The sequence below is a fragment of the Syzygium oleosum genome, unplaced genomic scaffold, assembly GCF_021117445.2.
Source record: "Syzygium oleosum isolate NSW1041296 unplaced genomic scaffold, Sole_v2.1 Sole_v2.01, whole genome shotgun sequence".
NCBI classification, from domain to species: domain Eukaryota; kingdom Viridiplantae; phylum Streptophyta; class Magnoliopsida; order Myrtales; family Myrtaceae; genus Syzygium; species Syzygium oleosum.
In genome coordinates, this window is record NW_026607485.1 from 21,852,195 (window position 1) to 21,866,031 (window position 13,837).

The 13,837-nt window shown below is 41.0% G+C and overlaps 1 protein-coding gene across 1 annotated transcript; it reads left to right on the forward strand.

Annotated features, from left to right (window-relative positions):
• Nucleotides 1-10,573: 10,573 nt before the first annotated feature.
• LOC115662539 (3-ketoacyl-CoA synthase 11-like) lies at nucleotides 10,574-13,417 on the forward strand. Its single transcript, XM_030584679.2, has 2 exons — nucleotides 10,574-11,542; nucleotides 12,341-13,417. Exons 1-2 carry the CDS (start codon nucleotides 10,733-10,735, stop codon nucleotides 13,130-13,132), a joined length of 1,602 nt encoding a protein of 533 aa, XP_030440539.1. The 5' UTR covers nucleotides 10,574-10,732; the 3' UTR covers nucleotides 13,133-13,417.
• The last annotated feature ends 420 nt before the right edge of the window (nucleotides 13,418-13,837 follow it).

Here is a 13,837-nt window from a genome sequence, read left to right on the forward strand (position 1 = left end):
GTGGTTAGCCCAACGACTGGTTGTGTCCATCACAATTGTTGCTTGAGACCCCCACAACTAATATAGGGAGCCAAATCAAGATCTAGGTCTTGATGTGAACTTGACCTGCACATACGACTGCCATCACGGTGGCCACCTATCAACTGCGACCACCGTCATGGGGTTGCATGTCAAGGGAAACCACTTCGACAGTGGCCTCATGTGTCATCATGGCCGTCGACCACCAAGATGACTTTGAAAGTGGGGACAAAACTAGGGCGAGGCACCAAGAAATGACTGCAGCAACAGGGTCGCCGATGGTGTGACCAAAGCGCTTTGATCGCCAACGGCGCCATTGCCCTTTTGTTTTTTTTTTTTTGAGGTTCTTTTAATCTATCCATGTGGTATTATTTTATCCCATCCCTAGTGCATGGATAGGTTATCCGATATTTTATCCGGACTTATCCGAGCTTATCCAACTATAAGTGTGCATCCAAACGCCGGATATATAATGTCTATACTATTTGGCTCTTTATCCAGGCAACTAAGCACGGTCTTAGTATTTTGCATAAGGCTATAATGTTCAAAAAGGTTTCCAATTGACGCAAACAATAAAAGATCAGAGTTTGTGAGATTGTTTGGGCTGGGCTTGGCCACCTGTTTACATGAACCAACGCATTTGAAAAAGCTCGTCCTGAAGAAGTCTTGGCCCACCTATGTACATGAATCTACATTGCATATCATGGTTTAAATAGATTGATTTTGTTAATAGAAAGCAGGCATTGGCAGTAAACCTAGTACAATAAATGTGATACAATGGTACCCAAAAGTATCAAGAATGTTCGCTGCTTATTTCAGCTGATGACCCAAAATGAAATATTTTTGGGAGCAATAAGATTTTGTATTCTAGGTTGATGTGTGCATGTTCTTCTCAGAGGCTGAAACAACATAAAATGCTTGACAATCATTTATAAAGAAAAAAATGAAATGCATAATTGTGATGGTAGATATTGACTTTTTCATAGCATTTTTCCCGATAATTTGAAAATCTCAAGTCATTTACAGACCATTGGGATGATCTTGCTCCACCACCTGGCCCAGCTGAGTACCCATAAGTCAAGCCCACGAAGGTTTTAGCAGCCACTTCTCGTCCTTTTGCACGATGGAAAGGGATAATGACACAAACAATCATTGAACTTTAGCCCAATGTGTAATTTGATCCCTAAACTTTTAATTTGTTCAATGTAGTCCCTGAACTTTAGGCTAATGTTCATTTTGGTCCCTGAACCTTCAATTTGTTCAATGTCAATCCTGAATTTTTGGTACATGTTCAATTCAGTCCCTAAACTATATGAAAATGTTCAATGCAATCATTTCCATCAATTCAAGTTCAGGGACTATATATTGAACATTTTCATATAGTTCAGGGACTATATATTGAACATTTTCATATAGTTCAGGGACTGAATTGAACATGTACCAAAAGTTCAGAGATGACATTGAACAAATTGAAAGTTCAAGGATCAAATTGAACATTAGCCTAAAGTTCAGGGACTACATTGAACAAATTAAAACTTCAAGGATCAAATTGCACATTGGGCCAAAGTTTATGGACTGTTTGTGTCATTTTCCCCACTGGAAAATTATTGGAAAGTTTATATTCTTGAGTATGATATCAAAAGAAAAGGCAAATGCTCTGATGATCCAAATATGAGTCTTGAGCAAGAAATATAAACACGCTTGACATACGAGCATCTATGAAAGGTGTTAAGAATTGCCAAGCTTGGAGTCTATAGATAAAAGGCTTCGTGGAGGCTACAGATTGAGAAGCGCAGTAACGGACGCGAAGTTTTAACTTGAAAGGGGGCGAATTAAGGAATTCAGCAAAATCTAAGTTTAGGAGGATCGAAATAGAAAAATCTCACATGATAATTTTAAAGGAGTGTAAAAAAATATGAAGAATAGCGTACAAAGTACATGGGTTAAATAATGTGTTAAATACATTAGATGGGCGGAAATAATTCTTCACGTCATAACGTTGTTCAAAGACATGGGTTTTTATGTGAACCTACGAGCATTGGATGGGCCTTATTATAATCAATCTTGGCAGGAAGTTTGGGCAACAAGTTCGAAATGTGCGAAAGCCTATGACTAAACGATTTCAAAATTCCCTTTTGCAAATTCATGTTAACTTTTTGTATGATTATATCTGTTGAGAGTTGACTGGTTGACTGTCCAATGGTTGTGTCCATTAGATGTGAGCATGGTTCCCGAGAAAAACCTGAAATCGGAGACTGGTGAGAACCTATCGGGTTTTAGGTTTCATGTTTCAAAAATTGAAGAACTTGTTTTGACGGATATATTCCAGATTTTAGGTAAGTGAAACCTGAAACAAGTTTTTGTGTTTTTCTTAGTCTATGTTTTCGCGTGATCCTGTGGTATTGCATGACGTTCGATGATGAATATATAATCCGGAATCACTAGTCTGAGCTTCCTTTTTATGACTGAGACTTTACTTTATTAATAGTTTATATTATTTGTGTGTTTAAATATAAGTTGTGGTCAGTGAATTATAGCTCAAGTGATAGTCATTAAAGGTGATGAATCACTGCAATCGTTCAATTAATATTGCAGGTGGAACCTGGATAGACCCTAGAATAGATCATGAACCTGTGACAGGATAAGCTTCAGGTTTTATGTGGAACCTGTATGGAACCTAGAACTGCTTATTACTAGTGTCCACTGAATTATTCTAACCTTATATAACATATTTCTGCATTCAAATGTTGTATATAAACGTATTCCTTCATTCAGATGTTGTTCCCTCTTTCCTGTATGTTTACTTTGAGAGAGTTTTGGGAGGCTGACTTATATCTTGGGAGTTATTTGCTTGCATCTAATAGTTGAGGGAAAATTGTCCAAAAAGTCATAAATCTATTGTATTTTTGCTAATTCAGTTCTAAACCTTTCAATTTTGCTAATAAAGTTCGAAACATTTTCACGTTTTGCCAATTAAATCCATCTGATCAGCTGGAAATCGCTGACATTAACTCCAGTAGTATCATGTAGGACGGTTGGTGACGACCTAGGCAATTCTTTATAAATTTTATAAATTTTTTATTCTTTTTCTTTTTCTTTCTTTCTTTTTCTTTTTTTCCTTTCAAGTCCGGAGAAGGTCACGCCAACCCTCGATAGTCACGGGCAAGGGCCATGGCACCAGGAAAAGTGTCAAAAAAGTCCTAAACCTTTTGCATCAGTGCTAATTTAATCCTAAATATTTTTTTGGTGCCAATTCAGTCCTAAACCTTTTGCATTGGTGCCGATTGAGTCTTAAACTTTTTTTTGGTGCCAATTCAGTTCTAAATCTTGTGCATTGGTACCAATTCAGTCATAAACCTTTTGCATTTGTGCCAATTCAGTCCTAAACATTTTGCATTTGTGCCAATTTAGTCCTTCGACACGTGAATAGCTATTAGCTGGAAGGACTGAATTAGCACCAATGCAAAAGGTTTAGGACTAAATTGGCACAAATACAAAAAGTTTATGACTTTTTTGACATTTTTCTCCCACGGCGTCCTCGCTGGTGGCGGCAAGGGCTTCGTTGCCCTCGCCAAATCTAGGTGATGGCTGCGACCCTCACCTATAGCTAGCGAGGGTCAACTGGCCCTCACTTGTACCGGCTTGGGTTGGCCAGCGGCCCTCGCCAGGCTTGGAAGAAGAGAAAGAAAAGGAAAAAAAGAAAAAAGAAGAAAATAAAAAAATTGAAAAAATATTATAAAAAATTATCTACGTTAGCGCTGGTCAGGACGTGCCATGTAAGATGGCCGACGTCCACATTAGTGATTTAAGACTCAATTGAAAAAATTGGAAAGTTTAGAACTAAATTGACGAAAGAGTAATAGATTTATGACGTTTTAAACAGTTTTCCCAAAAGTTGATGCATTTATTGCCTTAGGAAAATGATTTTCACACGTCTCTTAGTCAATAACAGGTCTTTTTGCTACTTCCTTTTCTTACAAATGCTTAAGTATGTGGAGAGTGAAGATTAACACACCACACTCACGTATGTCCTGATTTTAGCTATGGTTAGTTAGTCCCTTAGACTCGGAAGTCTAAGGTTGATGAGCTTGTTATCTTGACACCTCTAAAGTATGAAAGTTTCTACGCACAAGGTACATCGTAAATGATCGAGACAAAATCTGATCTTAAATTTATTTACGACATGGCTCAAGCTCAAACTTGTGACATCGTTGAACACAAGAGATTCTTTCATCGTTAGGGTCGTCACCCATGGTGTTCGACTGTTGCTGCATGCATCAACTCGTGCTTTCTTGGGCCCCCCTATATACTTGTCTAACTAGACATTTGGCCCCCAACGAAATTTATTTCCCTCAGAGGATGTCAGCTGTTTGTCTGGGCAATCTCTTCTCTTCAAGATCGACGGCTAACATGTAACTTCAAATCATTAGCCTTTTTCGGTCATTATGAGCGATTCCAACCCAACATTGGGAAACACCAAAATATAAACCCAAAAGTTTCAAATCCATTTCAAGCGATCAATAATCACTCGTTCTGTCCTAAAGCTACTCACATGAACATTTGACAAAGAGAAAACTCGTAGCGCATGCAAACACTACGTACACGCTAGTGATATCATCTCATTCATTGCTCTCTTTCTTTCGTTTCTCCGAATCATTTGCTTGGCCTCAATGCAAATGAGACAAACGTGGGATGTTTCTTGCTGTCTAGTATTTTCGATCCGAGTGGACCAGAATCCATGGTTCCAAGATGGGCCACTCGTAGGGATGAGTAAGATGGACTGCCCAAATCGAGACCGGACCAGATCGATCGGTGTGGTCCTGTTCTCGGGAATATCGGTCCGGTTCCCGGTTCCTAAAAGTAGTACTTGTTTTCGGGCGGTCCAGTTCCCGATTCTAGGGTGGGAACCGGACCGATAAATATATATATTTTTCTAATTTTTTCATACATATATCTATTTACTTTTTAAAATTTTTTTAAAAAATAAAAAACCTAATCTAATTTCACAAATTCCCTCTTGCCTTTATCAATAAGTGATTGGTCTCATTGGAATTGGTCCACGGTCCCAAGACTAGGCGGTCCGGTCCCCGATCTTAAAAACAGGGAACCGGTCCTCCCGATCTGATTTCCGGTTCTTGAATTGGACCGAACCGGATCGGGAACCGCTCACCCCTAGTCACTCGTGCATGTGAACCAAGAAGTCCCAGCTGTTCTGTGGCTACGAATTGGCAAAACTTTTGTAGGTTGGAAGCTGGAAGTTATGTGCATTAAATAGAGGGTTATGGTGAAAAACCTTTGCTTATTGGGCTGATCAAAAGATGATGCTGAGAAGTACACGCATTCGTTCGACCGAGGATCCATTTATATTCTTATTTTAGTTGGTTAGTCCTTTATTTAGACATTTATTGCTTTGGGAAGAGGTCAATTTCCAGTTTGTTTTCTCTCGTTTATTGTGTGTTTGGTCACTGAGTGAGAAATGACTTTGCTGCTGCGAAGTCAAAAGCCAGCTGGGGTTGTCCCCGAATTGAATTTCTCGTACCTGTCACCAACATGCATCGCCCAAGCGATACATCAAATAAATGTACGGGACACTTTACAGGGTATAACGTGAGAACTTTGTCTTTTTTGGTCAGCCCGTTTTTGGATGCATGTCATATTCGTGTACTGAATCCCAAATCATTAATTTTGCTTCCAAAACTAGCTTCTGTCCCAACATTTAAGAAATGCTTAGCAATTGACTTTTACTTATTTCAATGAATCTTGCTAAAATACTCGAGTGAAATTTAGTGGAGAAGCTAATATTTCTAGCATTGCTCGTCGGAGTAGTCAGCCTTATGAAGCGAATGCGATTGGGGTGTATTTCGTGTATGTAATGCAGCGGTCATTAATACATCATGATATTATTCAAGATAAGTGTTACTTACACCCAAAACAACATATTGAAAAACCTTTTTGTCTCTCCTCCGACCCCTTTCTCACTCTTTTTGCATTCAACGCAACCTTGCCGTTGCCTCCACCCCCATCGTTTTCATTATAGCTACTCCACCGTTACTATTACCTTCATCACTGCTCCATGCTGGCATCACCTTCGTTGCTTGCCATTGGCGGCTACAAATTGACCTCAATCTAGGGTCTCTAGAGGGCCAAGAACTTTGTTCCATGACCTTTATGGAGAGAGAGAGATTGAATTGGCCGCCGTATGATAGATTTACGATTTTTTTGGTAGTTTTCCCAAAAAAAATTCGTTCTTGATGGCTCAGGTCACTAAACTTGCCAGAGCATGTAGATATGTCCTCCAAGTTACATCCCAAATTGAACCAAGTTTTCATAGATACATCTAAATTGCATGCACTTCACCCGAAATATTCACAAAAAACAGCCACTTTCAATTTCATAAAGCACATAACAAATATCCACGATGGTCTTGCAGCCCAAATCTTGTACAAACCCAAAGCAAAACCCAAATCCAATTTCATACACAACATGAAAGTGATGGCTTGGATATAAATATCACGCGAATGCGTAGTGCACATGCACCCACTTGTTGTGTTAGCAGTTGCGCACTAATCCACTGGGGACACTTTCGTGTCTAAGTAGGCATTAGCCAGCTTTCCCATTGATGAGAAGTGGGAGGATCATGGCTGGTTCACATTGATCTCTCCTCCTTTCTTGGGGTAGGAACTAAAGATGGAGGGGGCTTTAGAGACTCGTTTGCGTAATTAATTTTCTAAACCATTAGGCCATCAACATCATTTGAGCGGAATTTTCTCTTCACCAAAGACATTAACTTGGACGTGGATTCTCTAAATTTAAAGGACTTACATCTTAAATTTACATTCTTGAGAAATTGACAGTTCGCCAAAAAAGTCATTGGACTGCTACGCCCCCGGCCTTAGGTTAGGGCTCACTGGCCTCGCGTTAGAGCTTGCAACATCAGGTCATAAGCCGCAAGCTCAGATCCAACTTCGTTGGCCTCGCCAATTGCGGCGGTCGCAACCACCATGAACCCTTTTGCCTCTTTTTTTTTTTTTTTTGGTAACCCAGGGAACCCCCGTACGGCCGACAGCTGGGGAGTAAATCCTGGGGGCGACACGTGCTAGCCACCACACACGTGCCACCGGTTAAGTCACCTTGCGGCGCCCGGGATTCGAACACTCAACCTTTTGCGAGAGGAAGAGTGCGCGCTCCAGCAGCGCCACCCAGGCGGGTGGTACCCTTTTGCCTCTTTGATAGAGGGAGTGACGGAGAAACGGTGACAAATGCGAGACCCCATCAAGGATGACTCGTGGGGGCTGAATGGTGCAACAATGGGAGGGCTGTGACGGCAAATCGGCAACGGAGGTGGGGTGCGATGACAGAGGCCGATGGTTGGTGGAGAGAGAAAGACAGGACATAATACTAATCTTCATGTTTAGAATTTTCGACGTGAATTCTGAAAGAAAAAATAATTATGAGCGATTTGATGGTTCTGATGTAATTCCTAACTAGAAAGGATTTCAACCCATTATGAACTGAGTTAATTGCCCATATAATTTGGTTCAAGTCACATTCATAAAGGAGGGAACCACACGAGATGCTTATCCAGCGGAAAAGAAAAAATAATCTTTTGACAAATCTCTTTTCTAACAAGCATTTTTTTTTTCACTTTTCGAGTACACTAGACATTCACTGTGGTGTAAGAAAGTTTTCTCGCATTAAATTCAAACACATAACAACTTAAGTATATCAAAAACCCTAATTCTAATTCGTTGTTGAAAGAATCACATCAAGTGACCTCTTGTAATAACAATGATATTCACATCCAAGAACTCACATTTATTCACGGGAAATTAAGGTGTTGCAAATTAGTTGCGTCCTAATTTTTCATTTTGGAGTAATTTGGCAGTTAATAATCTAAACATTAACATGCGTTTTTTTAGGAGGTGTGGTGTTGCAAATTAGTTGCGTCCTAATTTTTCATTTTGGAGTAATTTGGCAGTTAATAATCTAAACATTAACATGCGTTTTTTTTAGGAGGTGTTGTACAAACATTACATATGAGTTACCCACCTGCGCATGGCCGAGTTGGTGGGCGCTTTCCTTCCCTTCTAGAGGTTCTGGGTTCGAATCCCCGCTCGGCTCCGTAATTTAAGTGGGGGGCCTGGCGGTGGGTTGCTGGGTTAGTCTCCCCCGAGGTATAGGCGCTCCGATTAGCCGTGCGGGCTCGTCCCCGGGGAATGGTGGCAAATCATCGGTTACCAAAAAAAAAAAAAAACATTACATATGAGTTGTCCAATAAACGGTTTGGTACGATTCGAGCCATCAAATTCAACTGCACAAAAAAAATCGCTCGATATGCGAGGCCACTCCCTCCCTTTTCTAATCCTTTACACCTCTCACATGGCCTTTGTCTAATGCTGCGTAGCCACGGACCATAGAATGATGGACGGTTTTCAACGTTAGAAATCTAGTCTAGGACTCAATTGAACTTCTTTTTTTGCATAATACTAAAGACTTAATTGATCAAAATAATATCCGAGACGTGAATCGATCCATGGCCGAAATGTTAAGAATTGATTCTACACTTTTCCCCTCACCTAAACCTAAGTGTGCGATCTTGTCCCATGACTATGACCCATAAGCACATGATGGATGTGGGGAGGAGAGGCATCATCGCCATGGTTTACGTGATCGAACTTCTAATCTCGAGCAATTTCGATGGGGGTGGTAATCATGCATCGTTCAACAACACATCACCCCCAACCAACTCGTACTGACCAGTACCGATGCGACACGTGGACCAGCTGCCCCTCTCTTGCACGAAATTATTACGCATTGGCTTACGCGCCTGGATGTCAAAACGGTGATGACGTGGTGGTCCGCTGGTCAAACCCGCTGTCTCCCCAGGTTGTCAAACTGTTCAGTATTCAATGCCCACTGCTTATCTAACAAATTAATTGTCCGTTGAAGTGGTTGCACCCTCTCTCTCAAATATACTTTACTTTTGTGAATTACTTGACAATAAAAAAAAACTATACGAGAGTTTACTATGAAATTGGAAAATGTTAATAAGGTGCCCTAGGGCAAATGATAACGATCTTTAAGTGTACTTTTGAAATTTACATTTTTATATTTGAAGTAGGGGATTTCTTGATATGTGTTTGTTTCAAATTATCCAAATGCTTGGATATGGGTTTTATCATTTGCAGCGGTCGTAACTAGTGCCCTTGAAGAACTTGTTAACAAAACCTGTTATTATTTTTATACAGATCTGTCAAAATATAATTTTAATATGTAGCGGATACAGTTACAATATAAAATTAATTTCTTGCCCTGCTCTAATAAATAAATATCAAGTTTCAAGTTGGTATATCCAAGTTAGAAGTTTCGATTCCGATTTCTTGTATATCCCTTTCACCCACCTATGAACTACATTCTTTATATACACCTTGGATTTTAAAATCCCTGATCTCTAGGTCTTAGAATTTTAGGATCACACTTTTGACCTTTATCGTTAAATCGATTTTCACATGAAAAGAAGTGTTTTATAATATCAATATATTCCGATGCAAATTCGGTTGCTGAGAAATTTTTTGGAGCATTCAAATAAGCTGAAACATAGGCAGCAACCCCAGGAGAAGGGAGTTTGATGAAGATTTACGTGCGAGTTTTCAAGAAGATATCGAGATGTGATGGATATTTTAGAATAGATATTTAAATATAGTTTTGATATCATTGTCCAGAATATTGAGTTTAGGGAATTTTTATTTGAACAAAGGGCTTTTGATTTGCTACTATTTCGAAGAATTAGGGATTCGATAGTTTGTCCTTTTTAGGGCACAGTTTTCTCTATTATAAATAAGTGCTATAAATCAAGAATGGATAGCTTCTTCATCATTAATCAGTATCCATTCGAGAGAGAGCTTTTTCTTGTGTTTGCGAATTTAGTTTTCTTCTAAATTAGTATTTCCTACATTTTTACCGCGTCATATTCTTCTCGTCATATTTTGAGAGAAAATACACCGGTAGACAACAATTTCAGGAGGTACATAGGTTTTCAGCCCATGGCAGCCTCCCCATTTAGAGTCCTCTTGTAATGGAAATACATAACAACCTTATTTATCGATAGAATTCTCAATCCGATTTTCCACACCTTCTTACAATTTTTTTCAGTTTCCTTCTTCATATGCATTGTTTCTCAACGACACTTTACCCGCGGAGCTCGCTAGCATATATTCGAATCCACGTCATCAAATCGATTCTCTCGCGAGAGGAAATGTTGAGATATAGAAAACCGTTTTTTACTTCCTAATCTGATAGCTAAAACTTTTGGAGCAAACCATTATTCCTATGATCACAAATGGTACATTTTCCACCTAACCAACGTGGGGCCGTGGTCATCCAACCGTCGCCACAACTAGCTGGACACATGTACCAAATTACAAAGGTATAACTTCTCATCTCTCAACAGGTGTTTGACCTAAATCGATCTCAGCAATACGCGTATCATAACTCCTATACGCTTCCCACGCACTCTATTTAAAGCCACCCCAAACACTCCCTATCTTCCCCATGCATTGCTAAGACTCTCTTCTCTCTCTCTCTCTCTGCCATTTCCCTCCGTTTGCTTTCGAGACACCAAGTTCTCGTCCTTTGTGATTCTTCAGGAAACCCCTCTGAAGAAGACACACAGGAAACCCCCCGAAGCTACACAAATCTTGTCTTTTCCGCAGAAATGGCCGACCCACAAGAACAGATCAGTCGACAAAACCCAGATCAGACAGTCCCCGTCTCAGTCGAACCTCGAAGCCAAGACTCGAACAGACCATCGAAGCACAAACTCCCAAACTTCCTCTTGTCAGTGAAGCTCAAGTACGTGAAGCTCGGCTACCACTACCTCATCTCCAAAGCCATGTATCTACTCCTCGTGCCACTCCTCGGCATCTCCTCCGCCCACCTCTCGACCCTCACGGCCCGAGACGCGGCCCAGCTCTGGGACCAACTCAGGTTCAACCTCGTCACCGTCGTGCTCTGCTCGACCCTCATGGTGTTCCTGGTCACTCTCTACTTCATGACCCGACCCAGAAAGGTCTACCTCGTCGACTTCGCCTGCTACAAGCCCGACCCGGCCCGGATATGCACCCGCGAGACCTTCATGGAGCGGTCGGAGCTCACGACCGCCTTCACCGAGGAGAACCTCGCTTTCCAGCGGCGGATCCTTGAGCGGTCGGGGCTTGGGCAGCGGACATCCCTACCCGAGGCCGTGCTCCGGATCCCACCGAACCCGTGCATGTCGGAGGCGCGGGCGGAGGCTGAGGCCGTCATGTTCGGGGCCGTCGACCAGCTGCTGGCCAAGACCGGGGTCAAGGCTAAGGACATAGGGATCCTCGTCGTGAACTGTAGCCTGTTCAACCCGACGCCATCCCTGTCGGCGATGATCGTGAACCACTACAAGCTCAGAGGGAATGTGTTGAGCTACAATCTTGGTGGGATGGGTTGCAGCGCTGGATTGATTTCTATCGACCTTGCTAAGCAGTTATTACAGGTTTGGTTTCTTTTTTCCTCTCTCTTTTCTATTCTTCAAAGAATAAGTTTGATAATAGGAACTTTTATGAAGAACACCCTCAGTGTTAGCCAAGCAAACAAGGAATGAAAACTTTCATTTACGAACGAAATGCTGAATATAAATTGGGTTATAGGAATTTTATTAGGTTCACTAGTGAATAGCAGGCCATTTTACGTTGATAGTGTGTCCTGTAATTTAAAAACATTTCATAAAAAATTAGAATCATGACCAAAAAAACTAACTTTATTTAGGTTGTGCAGACAATGAAACTTAGGTATTTTATTTACCTAGTTTACGCTTTGGTTGGTTGGGAAGTGGGAGTTAGTCAATCCAAGATTTATTATGCCACAGAATATAGGTCACCGGATTTAGGAAAGAGAGAGTTCTTGTCCTGTTGACTTGCCCTCAGCATTAAATTCACGAGATTGGTGGCTTTGGGCACCTACCTTTCAGTGAGCTAGAGCCTTAAATTGATCGTCAACTCCCAACTGTATCTGTTCCTACCTACATATATATCGAGAAATGCAATAAGCAGGACAGTAATAAAGCCAATGGTATATTGGCTTAGCTAGAGTTGAAATAGGACCTTTCGAATTTAAGAAATCTATATATGACAACGGGATTGAACATAAGCTTTGTACATTCTCAATTTACTATCGGTTCTATCTACTAGGTACAAAAGTTTCTAGGTTTTCTTACTACGGAAAGTTAATTTTGGTCTCATGAAAATGAAACTACGGCCTATTCTTATTACTTCTCTTATGAATCAATCACTAGGTACAACCTAACTCCTATGCCCTAGTGGTGAGCATGGAGAACATCACCCTGAACTGGTACTTCGGCAATGACCGGTCGATGCTCGTCTCGAACTGCCTCTTCCGGATGGGCGGTGCAGCGATCCTCCTCTCCAATCGGTCCTCTGACCGCCGCCGCTCCAAGTACCAGCTCATCCACACCGTGCGAACCCATAAAGGCTCAGATGACAAGAGCTATGGCTGCGTGTTCCAGCAAGAGGACGAGAAGAAGAAGATTGGTGTGTCGCTCTCCAAGGACTTGATGGCGGTTGCCGGGGAAGCCCTGAAGACCAACATCACAACCCTTGGCCCATTAGTGCTCCCAATGTCGGAGCAACTCTTGTTCTTCACGACCTTGGTCGCGAGGAAGGTGTTCAAGATGAAAATTAGACCGTACATTCCTGACTTCAAGCTGGCCTTCGAGCATTTTTGCATCCACGCTGGAGGCCGAGCTGTTCTCGACGAGATGGAGAAGAACCTCGAGCTTACCGATTGGCACATGGAGCCATCACGAATGACTCTATACCGATTTGGGAACACGTCGAGTAGCTCATTGTGGTACGAATTGGCCTACTCAGAGGCCAAAGGAAGGATTAGGAAAGGTGATAGGACATGGCAAATTGCTTTTGGGTCCGGATTCAAGTGCAACAGCGCAGTTTGGCGGGCATTGAGGACCGTTGATCCGGCGAAGGAGAAGAACCCATGGATGGATGAGATTCACGAGTTCCCTGTCCATGTTCCGAAAGCGGTGTCCATAGGATCTACCGCGAAATAAGCATTCAGTCGGGATTTTGCCACTATAGGCGAGGTTGATCTGGAAGGATACGTGAACATTAATTATCCTTTTGCCTTATGTTCATGCACAAGCATCATTCCAAATCTACTAAAGATTAAACTATTTTTTCGCTTGGAATCGATTCCTGGAAGAAGTGTGCAATCAGCTTTGTAATTGTCCATATGACCGGTCAAAGCAGGTTTTTTATAGCTGGATTACTTGAAGAAACTATTGTGTAGTTCACCTATATTGAATAGTTAAATTGAGACTTTGAACTTTATATTCCATGAAGACTTTTAGGTGTTACTACCTCTTGTCGCGACCATTCTCAAGATGAACCACAAAAACGAAAACTAATGGATTACTAAGTCTAGAGATTTATATAGCACGAATTTTTCCAAGCTCATACTAACTTTCGGATTTTAATTTAATCAATTTAAACATGCGATTCAATTTATCCATGAGTTGCTACTAATTTATTGTGAGTTGATTAAAAGGAAAGTAAAGTGTTGCTGCGAACATGAATTAATTTAAATAATAGGGCTATGTGAATTCCATGAACATGCATTAATGAACTAACATGAAATTTAAATGACATGTATGCTATGCAACCCATATGCAATACTGATGAAATGAAAGTATGATTAATCATGAAATAAACCCTATTATTTAACTACGCGTGAGACTATTTTTTGTGTTTTCTTT

Bases quoted from the DNA above. Each gene is read 5' to 3' on its own strand.
- LOC115662539 (XM_030584679.2), top strand. From the start codon at position 10,733: ATGGCCGACCCACAAGAACAGATCAGTCGACAAAACCCAGATCAGACA. The intron at 11,543-12,340 runs GTTTGGTTTCTT...ATCAATCACTAG, and splicing joins TTGCTAAGCAGTTATTACAG to GTACAACCTAACTCCTATGC.